Below are 14,711 nucleotides of genomic sequence, written 5' to 3'. Positions count from 1 at the left end.
TCAGAGGGAGATGGGTTTCTTTGGGTCTTTGACAATACCCTTGGCAGTAGTTCTCTGCCTGCTGAGTTGAGACTAGCACACGAGTGGGAGGAGCTAAGGGTGGATGGACATCTGTGGGGCTCTACCACAAGTTGTCATCATGGAGGGAACTCTCACCAGCTGACACTTTGCAAGAGGATGAGAGGCCTGTGCTAGGCATCTGCAGAAGGGAGAGGGGTTTTAAAAAATCAAGGGCCGCATTCTGCCTTCGGAAGACCGATGCCTTATCCATCTCACCAGGGACAGAATCCAACCCTAAGTTTATACTTGTTCAGAGCTTAAAATAAAGTCTCATTGTGTATGTGTGGGGAAATAGCCAGCGCTGCTGCTGAGGTTTGCATGTGGAGGATTTTAATAGGCATCATTTTAAGCTCATGCACAGACAGACCACAATCCTCTCTCCCACACCTGAATGTCAGGATGCATGGCCGGAATGGCATCAAACCCCAAATTAGGCAGCACCGTCCTGGCTCAGGGCTACTGCTGAGATGCTAAATGCCCCTTCTAAATGCTGGGCTATTGTAGGGTGTCTACTGCGGTCACCACAGAAAAACAGCGTTTGCTGCTAGCGATTGCAGAGACGCCCTCATTTTCTGTCCCTGTCCTCCGAATAGGACACATTGTAGGCCAACTATTGTCTCTTTGGTGATGGCCACAGGATATGTAAGATTATTAACTGTGGCAGGTAGGAAGCCTTTGCTAGCCCACCTGCTTGTTAGATCCTGTTCTGGAGAGGGAAGTCTGCTCCCAATACTGTTGCACATAGCCAGGGAATGTCCTAGTGCTGGTGAGAGGAAAAGGTGATTGGGGTCCCTATAGGAAACAGTGGCCAAGCAATATTAGGCCGAGCCAGTGTGAGCTCCTGGTCTGGGAAAGAGATGCTGGAACAAAGTTTGTAAGAACTCGTTAGCCTTCGGGAATGCCGCTGAGCACTGCATGTCTTTCCGGGACCAGTAGCGTGTTTCACGCGCGTCGGCAAGAAAGGGTGCTGGGAGCCTGTTGAACATGCGTGGATGGTGCCTGCGGTGCACTTGCATGGTTTGAATTGTGAGGGGTGGTACCTTGTTCCAGCAGTCAGGACTCCCAGGGACAATAGAGCTGCTCTATTGTCTTTCTAGTTAAGCTAGCTATTAAGAAAACCTTGCTAATGATGAGTGCAGTCAAGCTCTGGAACAGGCTCCAAGGGAAGCAATGGAATCCCTGTCGATGAAGGTTTTAAAACAGGTGGGACAGACACTTATCAGGGATGTTCTAGGCGTACTGGAGCCTGCCTGAGCACAGGGGGTCAGACTCGATGTGCTCAAGAGTTCCCCCCAACCCTTGTTCCTGTGATATTTTTTAATGTGAGGTTTATAGCCTTGGCAGAGAGGGCAAGGCCGATACCAGATCTGCACTAGACCTGGAAGGTCGTCTTAAGGTACACATCATCAGCAACGTAAATTTCGGAGCTGGAGTTGACATACTGTAAGCCGAGCTTGGTGCCGTCTTCACAACAGGAGGCCTATAGGAGCAAACACTCCCATCAGCTTCCCTTGCAACTGAGAAGTACAGGTGCTGGTCAGAGCTGCCCTCAGTGGTTGATTTACGGGTCTTAACTAGACCTGCTAAATCAAATGCCAGAAGAGCGATCTCTGGCACAGCCCGAGTGTAGACTGTTGTGCTACATTTGTGCCACTTCAGTGCTTAGGGTAGATCTTTCCTACAGTGACGGGGTTTGTTTTTTTCAGCAATGCAGTAAATGCACCACCTTGAGAGGTGGTAGCTAGGTCAATGGAAGAAGAGTCTTCCATTGACCTAGTTATGTCTATGCTGAGGGTTTAGAGCAGCTTAACTGTGTCTTTCCCTTGATGCTCCCTTGCCTTTCTTAACTCCAACTAAATGTGGTTGAAGCAAACCTTTGATGAGGCCGATAAGAACGGTGACGGCAGTTTGAGTATTAATGAGGTGCTCCAGCTGATGCACAAACTGAATGTGAACCTTCCCCGGCAGAAAGTCAAGCAAATGTTTAAGGTAAGAAGTGAAAATGATGGTTTCTAAGAGAGAAAGGGCTGAGCTGCAAAGCCCTAATGCACAACACAACCAGGCTACGTCTACACTGGCCCCTTTTCCGGAAGGGGCATGGTAATTTTTGAGATCGTAATAGGGAAATCCGCGGGGGATTTAAATATCCCCCGCGGCATTTAAATAAAAATGTCCGCCGCTTTTTTCCGGCTTTTAGAAAAGCCGGAAAAGAGCGTCTACACTGGCCCCGATCCTCCGGAAAAAGCGCCCTTTTCCGGAGGATCTTATTCCTACTTCGAAGTAGCGCTGAACCGATCAGCTGTTTGTCAGCTCAGCGCGCTAGTCTGGACGCTCCGCGGTCGACATCAAAGGCATTTGTCGACCTCCCCCGTAAACCTCATCCCACGATGCATACCGGGGAGGTCGACAAATGCCTTTGATGTCAACCGCGAAGCGTCCATACTAGTGCGCTGAGCTGACAAACAGCTGATCGGCTCAGCGCAGCAGCCATTTAAATTTAAATGAAGCAGCGATTATTTAAATCGCCACTTCATTTTCCTATGCCGGGTAGCCTAATCTACATGCCTCTGTCACCAGAGGCATGGAGTCTAGACATACCCTAAGTGCAGGTGAGACCAACACCTGTCAGAGATGGTCTAGATGGTGCTTGGTCCTGCCATGAATGGACTTGATGACCTCTCGAGATTCTTTCCAGTTCTGTAATTCCACTAACTGCAGAAGTAAGGAACTCATTGGGCCCACTCATGGAGGACAGTGATAGTCTGTGAGAGAAAGGGTATCAACATTTGACCAGTCTTGTTATAAACCTGGTCTTCTTTGACAATTGATTGCCCTTGACCATTTCCAGACATGAAGCGAAATGGACATTCTTCCACTTGCAGTGGACCGCTCCTTTGGTGACTATATGGACTGTCTCCATGAATCATGTGTTCTATCCAGAAGTCAGCTGCTACCTCTCACCAACTAGTTTCTGTTACCAGAACTATCTCTCTACAGTACTGGGGATGCCTTTCCTAAGCTGGAAAGGGAGACATGACTCTTACGGAACACAGCAGGAGGGAAAAGCAGACACTAATTTAAAGATCCTATGAACTGACTGAGAAATATCTTAAATAGCAGAACTTGGATTTAATCATAGAATCATAGAACACTAGAACTGGAAGGGACCTCGAGAGGTCATCGAGTCCAGTCCCCTGTCCTCACGGCAGGACTAAGCACCATCTATATCATCCCTGATAGATGTCTGTCTAACCTGCTCTTAAATATCTCCAGTGATGGAGATCCCACAACCTCCCTAGGCAATTTATTCCAGTGTTTAACCATCCTGACCATTAGGAAGTTTTTCCTAATGTCCAACTGCAACCTCCCTTTCTGCAATTCAAGCCCGTTGCTTCTTGTCCTATCATCAGAGGTCAAGGAGAACAATTTTCGCCCTTCCTCCCTGTGACACCCTTTTAGATCCCTGAAAACCACTATCATGTCCCCTCTCGGTCTTCTCTTTTCTAAACTAAACAAACCCAATTCTTTAAATCTTCCCTCATAGGTCATGGTTTCTAGCCCATTCATCATTTTTGTTGTTCTTCTCTGGACCCTCTCCAATTTCTCCACATCTTTCTTGAAATGTGGTGCCCAGAACTGGATACAATACCCCAACAGAGACCTAATCAGCACAGTGCAGAGCGGACGAACAACTTCTCATGTCTGGCTCACAACACTTAGGTCCAGTGACTTTAAAAGCTACCCACTCCAAGGGAGCTAGGTTCCATTGACCTGACCTGTAGCCAGATCCCCATTTCACTAACCTAACTGCCCTAATTTTCAGTGGTTGCTAATGGCTCAGAGCTGTTGCTAACTAGGATGAGGTGACTCGAGCATGATGCCAGGTGCTGTTGGCAAACAGGGAAGTCGCTGTGTTGCTGTGGTCGTGGGGTGATTGCTGTGTGGGTCAGTGGTGTTGTGGCTTAACCTGCCTTCTCTGCCTCTCCCATGCCTCCCCCTTCACTGGCGTTAAGCTTGGCCTAGTACTAGGTCACATGAGTCGCTGGTTCATTATCTTCCTCTCCGCTCCAGGGATCTCTTCGCATTTCCCCCTTTCTTCAGAGTGCTCTGGCTGTTCTTTCCAACGCTGCCCTAACCTCCCTGCCAGATCTCCACTGAGTCCTTGTCTTCCTCGCCCCCCTTTGCACAGCACTGTGAAAGGCACTGCTTCCAGCCGTACACTGCCGGACATCAGGTAACCTGCCTCACCTTTCTCCTCCCTACATGCTGGGTGCTTCGCCCTGAGTAGGCAGAGGAGAAGGAAAAGTTCTGTGGGCTTGGAGCCACACGCTGGTTAAATGTCCACTTGACCTGGGCGAAAATGCTCCTGCAGCTTCTAAGAGGAGTGAAACATGAGGGGAAGGAATTAATTGGCTGTAGGAGAGGGGAGTGAGAGAGATGGAGACTGTGACTGGCTTGATCCAGCATGATAACTGGGTGTCTAAACTGTTGCATTTTTATGCTGCTGTTAATCTGCCCTTAAGCTGCCAGGCAGCAAACCCCAAAAGCCACCCCAGGACCTTCTTTTTGTATATGCAAGATGTGGCGGGAAGGGATTAGTCTCCTGAGGGGCTGACTTGTGGCCCACAGTTTGATTGGCGGTGAACTCTGTGGGCACCTACGTGGTGTGGTGGTGAACCTGGTAAGCAAGTTTTTAATTAAAATTCAGTCTGGGGAAGATGGTGAATGTAGAAAGATGGGAATTTTTTGTTTTAGCTGTGACATTAGTTGGGGGGGAACAGCTCTCGGAATCCCACATTTAATATCTGCTCTCTCTTTCGGTTGGGCTGGGCCGGCTCTGACCATCACTGTGCATCAGTCTGGTTTGTACACTATGGACCAAATCCAGTCCGGAAGCAGTCGCTTCGTGATATTTTTTTTTCCTTTTAAAAGCCCCAAAGCATGGGAAGACATTCACAGAAAATGTAGCTTCCATCCTAACGAGTCCTCACCGTGCAGCCGGCTGCTGGCAGAACAAAAGCAGCCAGGAAACCTGTCTACGGGAAGATCTTTGTTCTTTGGACTGAGGCGTTGCTGATCTCGGGGGCTGTATCTTGCGTGTTTTGTTTCAGAGCAGCTTGGCTGGTAAGATGCAGCGAGTTCCTCTGAAAATTCTCTATTGAAGGAAGGACATTGGTAAGGGGCATGTGTTTTAGCATCAGACCCTCCGCTGGTGTAACTGCCGTCGCTCCATTAATGTCAACTGAGGATCTGGCCTCTGAAGTTTTCACAAGGAAGAACTTAGCCAGTCATGTCTTCCATTCAGGGGCGGCCCATGAGCCTAGGCAAACTAGGCAGTTGCCTAGGGTGCCGCTGGCCCGGGCGTCCGATGACGACGTAACGGCCATTGACGGCCGTGCAGGCGGGGATGCTGATCGCGCCTCTGCCTAGGGCGCCAACTGCCGCAGCCGGCCTCAGGCTGCTCCTGCTTCCATTATCCAGCAGCATTGTAAAAACTGGCTTCTTACAGTCTGGTCTGGTGGCGCACTTCTCCGCAGAGAAGCGTAAAGTCTGGTTCTTTCATATCCAAAGACAACCGCTGGCAAAAAAGTGTATAAGTCCATTCAGTATCAGATGACTTGATGGAAAATGTACCAGAGTTTCCTGTTGGAGAAGCCAGACATTTGCTAGATGTGGTTGTTTATGTAGATGGGAGTGGGCAATAATTTTTTTGGGGGGGAGGGGGCACAATGAATTTTGTACGTGGTCAGGGCCAGCTCCACCCTCAGAAGGGGAGGGGCCTGGAGTAGCAGGGGCGGGTCTGGGGCTAGCCTTCCGGGGGGTTGTGTGGGGCTGGAGTTGACTGGGGAGGCTTTGAATGAAAAACAGCAAAGGGCTCGCAGCTCCCAGCCCCACCGATACCGCGTTGCCTGGCAGCTGTCTGGGGCTGCTGGGGCTATTTAAAAGGCTCACAGCTCTGGTCCCTGCTGGGGTAGCCCCGCAACCGGGAGCCATTTGAATAGGATCCTGCTGCCTGAGCCACTGCCTGGAAATTTGGTGGCAAGGACAGTGGGATATAATAGAAAGTGGCCAGATGCAGTCTGAGGGCTGGATCCAAGTGTTAGGTGGGCCGGATCCAGCCCCCGGGCCGCATCTTGCCCAGCCCTGGTGTTGATAGCTGTGTTCTCTGCAGTGGTCACTCTTGACCTACCAGTGACTGGAATTCAGAGCAACGAACATGGTGACCTGCGACAGTCTGTTTCTGTTGAAGTCAAGCAGCGTAGTGTGTCTGCAGATCTCTCCTCTGTCGTGCTGACACTGCTCCGCATGGCACACACGTCGGTGGCTCTGCAGGTAGCTGCTCCCTGGCAGTTAGTTCTGCTGGTGTCATGGGCCTACTGTCTTGTCTGATTGAACCGGGGAGCATTGAAGATACATCTCTGCCTCCACACCTATGACCAGAAAGCTGATTTTGCAGGGGAGCCTGATGGGCAGCAAGTCAGCCTGCTGGTTTTATAACAGGCAAACAACTGCAGCCATCACTGTATGCCAGGTGCCCTGGAAACCTGCTGCCAGTAGCAGAGTTTTAAAGACACGGCCTTGCTGAGGAGATGGAAGGAAAGAACGTTTAAAAAAAACCCGTAAGTGGTGGGATTTCCGAGGAAGTTATGTGCTCAGTCCCCAGTAGTGTTGTCTGGAATTTGGGGCTCCTCTGAAAACCAGCCTAAATCCCCCCGTTTTAGATGCTGACATGGCTCCTGCAATAGTAGCATCTGAGCACTTCCCTCTTGAATGTCGTTACTCTCGAAGTATCCAGGAGGTAGGGCAGGGCTATTAGCTTCATTTTACAGTTAGGGAAACTGAGGCAAGCTAAGTTACTTACCCGGGATCACATGGGAAATCTGTAGCAGAGCAGGGGATGGAACCAAAGTCTCCCAAGGCACTGATTAGGGCTGTAATCACAGGACCATCCTTCTTCTCTTGCCGTTTGCCGAGTTAGTAGCTCCAGCTCCTGTACAAACTTGTACAGCTCTTGTACCGACTGCAGTCACTTTAAGACTTAATGGCTGAAGATTTCTCCCAAAGTCCATCCCTTCATCTTCCCAGGGTTTTTCTCTCAAGTTTTCTGGATTCTCTGCATTTGTGTGGGTCCAACAGAACTGGGATGAATCTGCCTTGACATGAGGGATGTGAATGGTTAACCGGTTAACGAGTGGGCCCGGCCCGGCCGAGCAGCCCCCAACCGGAGCAGCCCCCAACCTGTCTGTGGCAGGCCTCGCCCCCCACAAGCCCACATTAAAGCAGTTAACCGGTTAAACAATAACCATTAACCGGTCAACTGATTGAACTGGCTTTTACATCCTGCTTGACATAATGGGCCTCTCCTCGTGCTCTGTCGGTGGACTAACAAGCAGTCTTTGGAGTCACCACCCATGTTAACCTGCCTTGGATCTGTATGCGCAATCACCTGGGCTAAGGCTATTCCAAAGCTGCAGCCAGGGAAAAGCAGCGGAGGCCCACACAGTCTGAACAGCTGCCAGATTCCTTTGAAATCCTCGTGTGGTTGGGACCATGCCGGGAGACCTTCCCGGGCTGAGCTCTGAGGCTTTGTATCTCAGTGGGGAAGAACCCCCAAATGACCTTCCCGTAACCGTTCTGGAGTAGGCAGTGCCAACCCCTCCTGCAGCGTTCCCTGGTAGATTTTGTAGGGACTTCTATAATTACATCCCTGGGGGTGCAATGTGTCCCCGTGCAGAGGGCTAGACATGGCTTAAATCCTCTTTCCAGGGCTCACGTGGTGCATAGGTTCACTGGGCTGAGGTTTTGAATGGAAGGCACAAGGGCAAATGGATTCACTGCTAATAGCAATGACAACGGGCTGGCCAATTGCCCTGAGGTGGGAACAGGGTTCAGAAGGAAGGGTCCAGCCTAGATTTTTCCTAGCTCTCTATGGGTATGTCTACACTACCCTCCTAGTTCGAACTAGCGGGGTAATGTAGGCATACCGCACTTGCAAATGAAGCCTGGGATTTGAATTTCCCGGGCTTCATTTGCATAAGCGGGAAGCCGCCATTTTTAAATCCCTGCTGGTTCGAACCCCGTGCAGCGCGGCTACACGGGGCTCGAACTAGGTAGTTCGGACTAGGGTGCCTATTCCGAACTACCGGTACACCTCATTTCACGAGGAGTAACGGTAGTTCGGAATAGGAACCTAGTCCGAACTACCTAGTTCGAGCCCCGTGTAGCCGCGCTGCACGGGGTTCGAACAAGCCGGCATTTAAAAATGGCGGCTCCCCACTTATGCAAATGAAGCCCGGGAAATTCAAATCCCGGGCTTCATTTGCAAGTGCGGTATGCCTACATTACCCCGCTAGTTCGAACTAGGAGGGTAGTGTAGACATACCCTTCGAATCTCTCTTGTCCGGGAGAGTGCTCAGCGCCCCTTCCTGAGTGGCTGGTATTGTTACTTCTAGCCACTCCTTTGGAAGCTGGCTCCTTTGGCAGCGGGGTAGCTGCTGAGGTGAGCCCCCAGAAATAAAGTCCATCAATCTCTTTTACAGACATCCTAGCTGGAACCACAACACGCTTCCCCAGCCGGCTTTCCTAGCCCTCCCCCCAGCGGCAGGTCTCAGAGCTCTTCCATCCGGTGCCTGTGCAAAGTTAACCCCTTGCTTACTGGGAAGCAGCCTAACCCCCTGCGCCTGCCACAAGTGCGTAGATTTTCTGGCCTCTGGTTATGCTTTGTGCCGTGAGTTTTCTAGGAAACCAGGAAGGGAGACAATGGCCCTTTTTAAATGATCCGGCTTGGTTCTGGGGTGAAAAGACGACGCCTCTGAATTCTTCCCTCTTCCTTGTGACTGTGGGAGAGGAATTATTCTGGTGCCTCCGGGCAGAAAATATTTTTAGCTTGCGACTCTTTCTGCTGTGTTTTCTTCATCCTGCTGACAGCTGATGCTGAAGCCTGCTCTGCTGTCTCTGGTGTCCAATGCAGATTCCTCTGCGGAGCTACACTGGTCGGATGTGCTCAACTGGAGCATGGAAAACAGACTGGCTCTGTGGCTGGCAGCAGCGCAGGGCTGGGGGAAGGGATGGAGAAGCTATTGCAGAGGCTGAGAAACCTCCCGCTGCAAAATGCAAGTTACCCTGGCACCTATGTGGGGTATATGGACCTATAGTATCAGTGTCTCTGCTGTCCCATGGGCATAGATGTTGCTGCACTGAGAAGAGCTCACAGCTGAAAGATGGAAAAAGCAGGCAGCAGCTGCATATAGGGATGTCTCTTCAACCGTAAGCCTCACACGTCTACCAAGTTTGTCTGCCTCCCTGAATAAAGACTTGGTGAATAAAATAGGAGGGATTTCAAAATGATAGCCTGAGACTTCTTTTCCCAAAGGTGCCCTCGAGATTTGGGCTCTCTCTTCCCCTGGTGAGCTTTGATCATCACAGCCCCGACCTTTTATCACCGGTGGTGCTGTTTCAGATGAATTAAATGCACTTGGGGATGGAAAGTTAGTGCAGGTTAAATCTCTCTAGTCTGGCACTCTCTGGTCCGGCATCATCCATGGTCCAGCTTGATTTCAGTTAGCCACATGTCTACTTATTGTGCATGTGGTCACATTTCCCGCAGTCCCAAAACGTTTGTTTACAGCCACTGGGCCTGGCTCTCAGGGTGTGTCTAGACTACATGCCTCCTTCGACGGAGGCATGTAGATTAGCCAGATCGGAAGAGGGAAATGAAGCCGCGATTAAAATAATCGCGGCTTCATTTAAATTTAAATGGCTGCCCCGATCTGCCGATCAGCTGTTTGTCGGCAGATCGGGGGAGTCTGGACGCGATGCCCCGACAAAGAAGCCTTTCTTCATCGACACAGGTAAGCCTGGTTTCACGAGGCTTACCTGTGTCGATGAAGAAAGGCTTCTTTGTCGGGGCATCGCGTCCAGACTCCCCCGATCTGCCGACAAACAGCTGATCGGCAGATCGGGGCAGCCATTTAAATTTAAATGAAGCCGCGATTATTTTAATCGCGGCTTCATTTCCCTCTTCCGATCTGGCTAATCTACATGCCTCCGTCGAAGGAGGCATGTAGTCTAGACACACCCTCAGTGTTCTGTGCTATTATGTAGCTCTAATTGACCCCGGTACGTCTTCTAAGAGCCCAGCAAGCAGTGTAATGCTGCTAGACAATATTGACCTCCTGTGGTCTGGCAAATTCTCTCGTTTGGCACCAGTCAGGTCCCAAGGATGCCAGAATAGATTCAGCCTATAGGTGTGTTCCAGGACTTGTGCATTAGAATCATAGAACACTGGAACTGGAAGGGTGATAGAAATGTAGCCATGTTAGTCTGGTGTAGCTGAAACAAAAAACAGGACTATGTAGCAGTTTAAAGACTAACAAGATGGTTTATTAGGTGATGAGCTTTTGTGGGCCAGACCCACTTCCTCAGATCAAATAGTGGAAGAAAATTGTCACAACCATATATACCGTCCTTTTCATATGTGTTCATTTTTTTAATTGTATCCTTTGGCATATATGGTTGTGACAATTTTCTTCCACTATTTGATCTGAGGAAGTGGGTCTGGCCCACAAAAGCTCATCACCTAATAAACCATCTTGTTAGTCTTTAAAGTGCTACATAGTCCTGTTTTTAGTTAGAACTGGAAGGGACCTTGAGAGGTCATCGAGTCCAGTCCCCCGCCCTCTCAGCAGGACAAAGAACCATCTAGATCACCCCTGATAGATGTCTGTCTAACCTGCTCTTGAATATCTCCAGTGATGAAGATTCCACAACCCCCCTAGGCAATTTATTCCAGTGTTTAACCACCCTGACAGTTAGGAAGTGCCACGTCCGGGCTCACAGCGCTGCGCGGGATACTTCTCCTCTTAGAAGTAAGCGTAAACGGCATGGAAACATCTTAAACCGTTTCCAACACAAGCCCCTCCGTCGAACGCCAGTGACAGCAAGGGCTGACGTGTGGAGTCGTGTCATTCTCTGCTCGCTGCCCTGCTACCACAGCGAAGGGAGAATTCTTTGACCTCTCAAAATCCCAGGCCAGCGGGAGGGGAGGAAGGTGAGGGCCATTTCCACAGGCGTGCATGCTGCTGTGTTGGGTAACTGCCTGTGAGCTCGGGGCCTGAGTTCGTGTCAAGCAGGGCTCATTCTGCTCCCCTGAAATGCATGTGACCAACATCCTGCTCCCCCTGCACTTCAGGGGGCAGTGCTGCTTCTTGGGCAGAGCACTGGCCTGTGGGGCTGCAGATCTGGGTTCTGTGTCTGGACCTGTCACTGGCCTGCTGGATGACCTTGGGCAATCGTTTCCCTGCCTGGTGCCTCAGTTTCCCCATTTGTAAAGCGTGGGGGGGGGGGGGAAGGTGATACTAGCCTCCTTTGTGCGGTGCTCTCAGCTCTCCGGAGGAAAAGTGCTGCGGGAGTGCATTCCAGCGGGGTGTTGTGTGGTATGAGGTAAAGAAATTCTTCTCCCCAGTGCAGCCTCCTGAGACACCCTCAGCGTTTTCATGCCTCTAACCCCATGGGGCCTGAATTCCTCCTGAGCATCTTTACGCTTGGGCTTCAAGCGAGTGTGGTAGGCACATGCACACGCTTGTCTAGTTACCCCGGCTTTAGCCAAAAGCCCCAGACGCGGCAGTGCACTGGCTCCCACTTGGGAGCAGGCTAAGAAGCTTTGTAGAAATGTCCGCACACAGAACAAGAGGCCCTGTCAGAAGCTGGTTGGAGAACAAAGGCTCTTCCCTCCCATGGCCGTGGGAGGATAATACTCAAACATCTATTAACATGCACTCCTCCTGGCAGCACTGTAATCCGCTGCTACCTGTGTTATTAGCCCCTGTGCACCAGCTACGTCTGCTCCACTGAGAATCCCGCCCTTTCGTCAGTTGTCCTGGACTGTAATGAGGCTTTTGGATGGGGTGGGCAGGCCCTGTGTCTGCACAGGCAGAACGCTTTAATAATGTTTTAATAACACTTCTTTGCAATGCCAGCAAATACCACCCTCACGAAGGCAGCCCTGTGGAAAATGAAATTTCAAAACTCATTAAAATTAGTGGATTAAAGAGAGTCGCTTTCTAGAGCAAATCATTTGGATTGACGGGAGCCAAAGAGTAGAGACGGGTAAAACCTCTGGGCCCAGAGGATGGGTTTCGGCAAGTCGTGTGCTAGGCTCTTGTCTTAAGAGTTTCAGATGAATGACAATAATTGTGTAGGCCAGGCACTCGAGAAATCCGGGAAGGGAGAAAAGAATGGATGTGTCTTTTCCCATATGAAAGTGTATAAATGAGAGAGCAGCCTGGTCTGAAGTGCAGATATAATTGGTGCTCTGTGCTATAAAGCTCCTGATATTAAGCAGCCTTGAATTGCCTAATCAAAGTAGAAATCTCAGTCTTGGCTAATGAAAGAGCTGAACAGAATGTTGTTTAAACTAACATTGTTCATCATGCGTGGGGTTGGAAGGCTCTCCCTTTGGGTTTAATTTTTCTAATGAATATCCTTTTGCTGACTCTGCTGAAAGCCTGTTTTTATTAAAGGAGCGTATTTTAATTGTACCCAGGACTTCCTTTGCAAAGGAGATGAATGTCATGGATTTGTCATTCCTTCCCTTGTTCATTCATGGCAGTGGTAGGGAAGAGGGCAGTTTTATTATTATCAAGGTTTTGCTCTCAACTACGTTCAGACTTGTTTTGCTGGACTCCTTTAATAAGTTCAGTGTCTCTGAACTGATTGACCTGTTTTGCATTAGTGCCTGATTCTATTAACCATTTCGGAGCCTACCCAAAAGTTGTCTTCAGTTACTACAAATCTACAGTTGGTAAAGTATCAGGCTGCTAAATAGAAATTAAACATCCAGGGTATCCAAGGCTTAGACAGTGTGTGTGGATTCCTCAGGGTCTGAGAATAGACTAGGCAGCTGGTAATATTTCACTGATAATGTGTTGAGAGTGTCTGTCTAGGTAAGTAAACGATTTTCAGTTTCGCCGTGTTCTTAGAGAATTAGCTGTGGATAGGGACTTCACCCTGGTACTCCTGAGTGGAATTTGTGCTGTTAGTTCAATGCTGCTGTCCATGGTCTTGGTGTGTTATGTTCCCTAAGGCTTTTCCGAGCTAAGTAATAAAACTACATCCTTCCTGGCCCCAGGCCAAGGGACTGTGGTGAAGAGGTATTATTTGGACTGTACAAGAAGCCTGAAACTTTCCGTTTCTGATCTGTAATGTGCTTAGTCATCTCTCTTCCAAAAATGTGCAAAGCAGCCGGCTGACAACTCAATTGTTGGAAAACAAAGTGCAGGAGGTGGAAGGAGTTCAGCATTAAAACAGGTCGGCAGGATCTTCAGTCCTGACACTGTGTGAGAACTTGATAATGCAGCAGTTTAGTTCCAAAGGACACTGTCTGAAAGGGATGGATAAGATCCGTCTGGCGTAACTAGGGCCCTACCAAATGTACAGTCCATTTTGGTCAATTTCATAGTCAAATGGGATTTTTAAAATCATACACGAGGGCTACGTCTACACTGGCAGCTTCTTGCGCAAGAACTCTTCCACAAGAGAGCGTCTACACTGGCATGTGCTTTTGCGCAAGACCATCCGTGCCAGTGTAGACTCTCTCTTGCACAAGAAAGCTCTGATGGCCATTTTAACCATAGGGGCTTCTTGCACAAGAAATTCATGTTGCCTGTCTACACTGGCCTCTTCTGGAAGAGCTCTTGCGCAAGAGGGCTTCTTCCTGACAGGGAGCGTCAGAGTTCTCGCACAAGAAGCCCTGACTTTCTACAGTACAATGTCAGTTTACTTGTGCAAAAACGCGCGGCCAGTGTAGACAGGCAGCATGTTTTTGTGCAAGAGCGGCTGTTTTCGCACAAGAACGCGCCAGTGTAGACACAGCCTTAAGGATTTCAGCTATTTAAATCTGAAATGCCAGTGTTGTAATTGTAGGGGTCCTGACCCAAAAAGGAGTTGTGCAGGGGTCACAAGGTTATTGTAGGGTCATTTATGGTACTGCGACCCTTACTTCTGCACTGTTGCTGGTGGTGACGCTGCCTTCTGAGCGGGGCAGCTGGAGAGCAGCGGGTGCTGGCCGGGAGCCCAGCTCTGAAGGCAGAGCTGTCTACAGCAGCCGTGCAGAAGGATAGCATGGTATGGTATTGCCACTGTTACTTCTGTGCTGCTGCCTGCACAGCTGGGTCCTCCATCAGCAGCTGTCACCCTAGCCACCCAGCTCTGCATTTCTAAGCTTACTTCTGTGCTGCTGCTAACAGGGTGCTGCCTTCAGAGCTAGGTACCTGGCCAGCAGCTGCTGCTGTCCGGTAGCCCAGCTCTGTCCTATCAAGATAATTATTGAACAATTTTGATTCTCATTTCAAAGTTGCTTTTTCAGACTTGCAACAAGATACACTTCTCATTTTGTCTACCCAGTGGGTGGATTCTCAATCTGCACTGAAAGGCACATACATAAGAACAGTTAGGGTGTCTGGTTGGATCGTGTGTTGTTCTGCCTGCCAGCTGCCATACTGCTAGCTGCAATTTCTCCTAGTCAGAAATGGAGGTGTTGTAACCAAAGGGTACGGCCACACTGCGGTGAGGAGGTGTGTAGGTGTTCCCAAGTTAGCTTAGATCTAGCTAGATGAAGTTGCTGGGAGATGTTCTTTGGACTGAGATTTTCC

General features: G+C 49.6%; 1 protein-coding gene across 1 annotated transcript in view; it reads left to right on the top strand.

Moving 5' to 3' along the window:
• PLCH2 (phospholipase C eta 2) overlaps positions 1-14,711 on the top strand; it is a 390,924-nt gene that overhangs the window by 275,425 nt on the left and 100,788 nt on the right. The window contains exon 5 of the mRNA XM_089773036.1: positions 1,922-2,049. Within this exon, the coding sequence (XP_089629162.1) occupies positions 1,922-2,049 (128 nt within the window). The remainder of the gene's footprint in view (positions 1-1,921; positions 2,050-14,711) is intronic.

The sequence above is a fragment of the Pelodiscus sinensis genome, chromosome 24 (assembly GCF_052426305.1).
Source record: "Pelodiscus sinensis isolate ZL-2025 chromosome 24, ASM5242630v1, whole genome shotgun sequence".
NCBI classification, from domain to species: Eukaryota; Metazoa; Chordata; order Testudines; family Trionychidae; genus Pelodiscus; species Pelodiscus sinensis.
The sequence above is the reverse complement of the archived record's forward strand: the minus strand, read 5'-3'. Positions and strand labels throughout refer to the sequence as shown.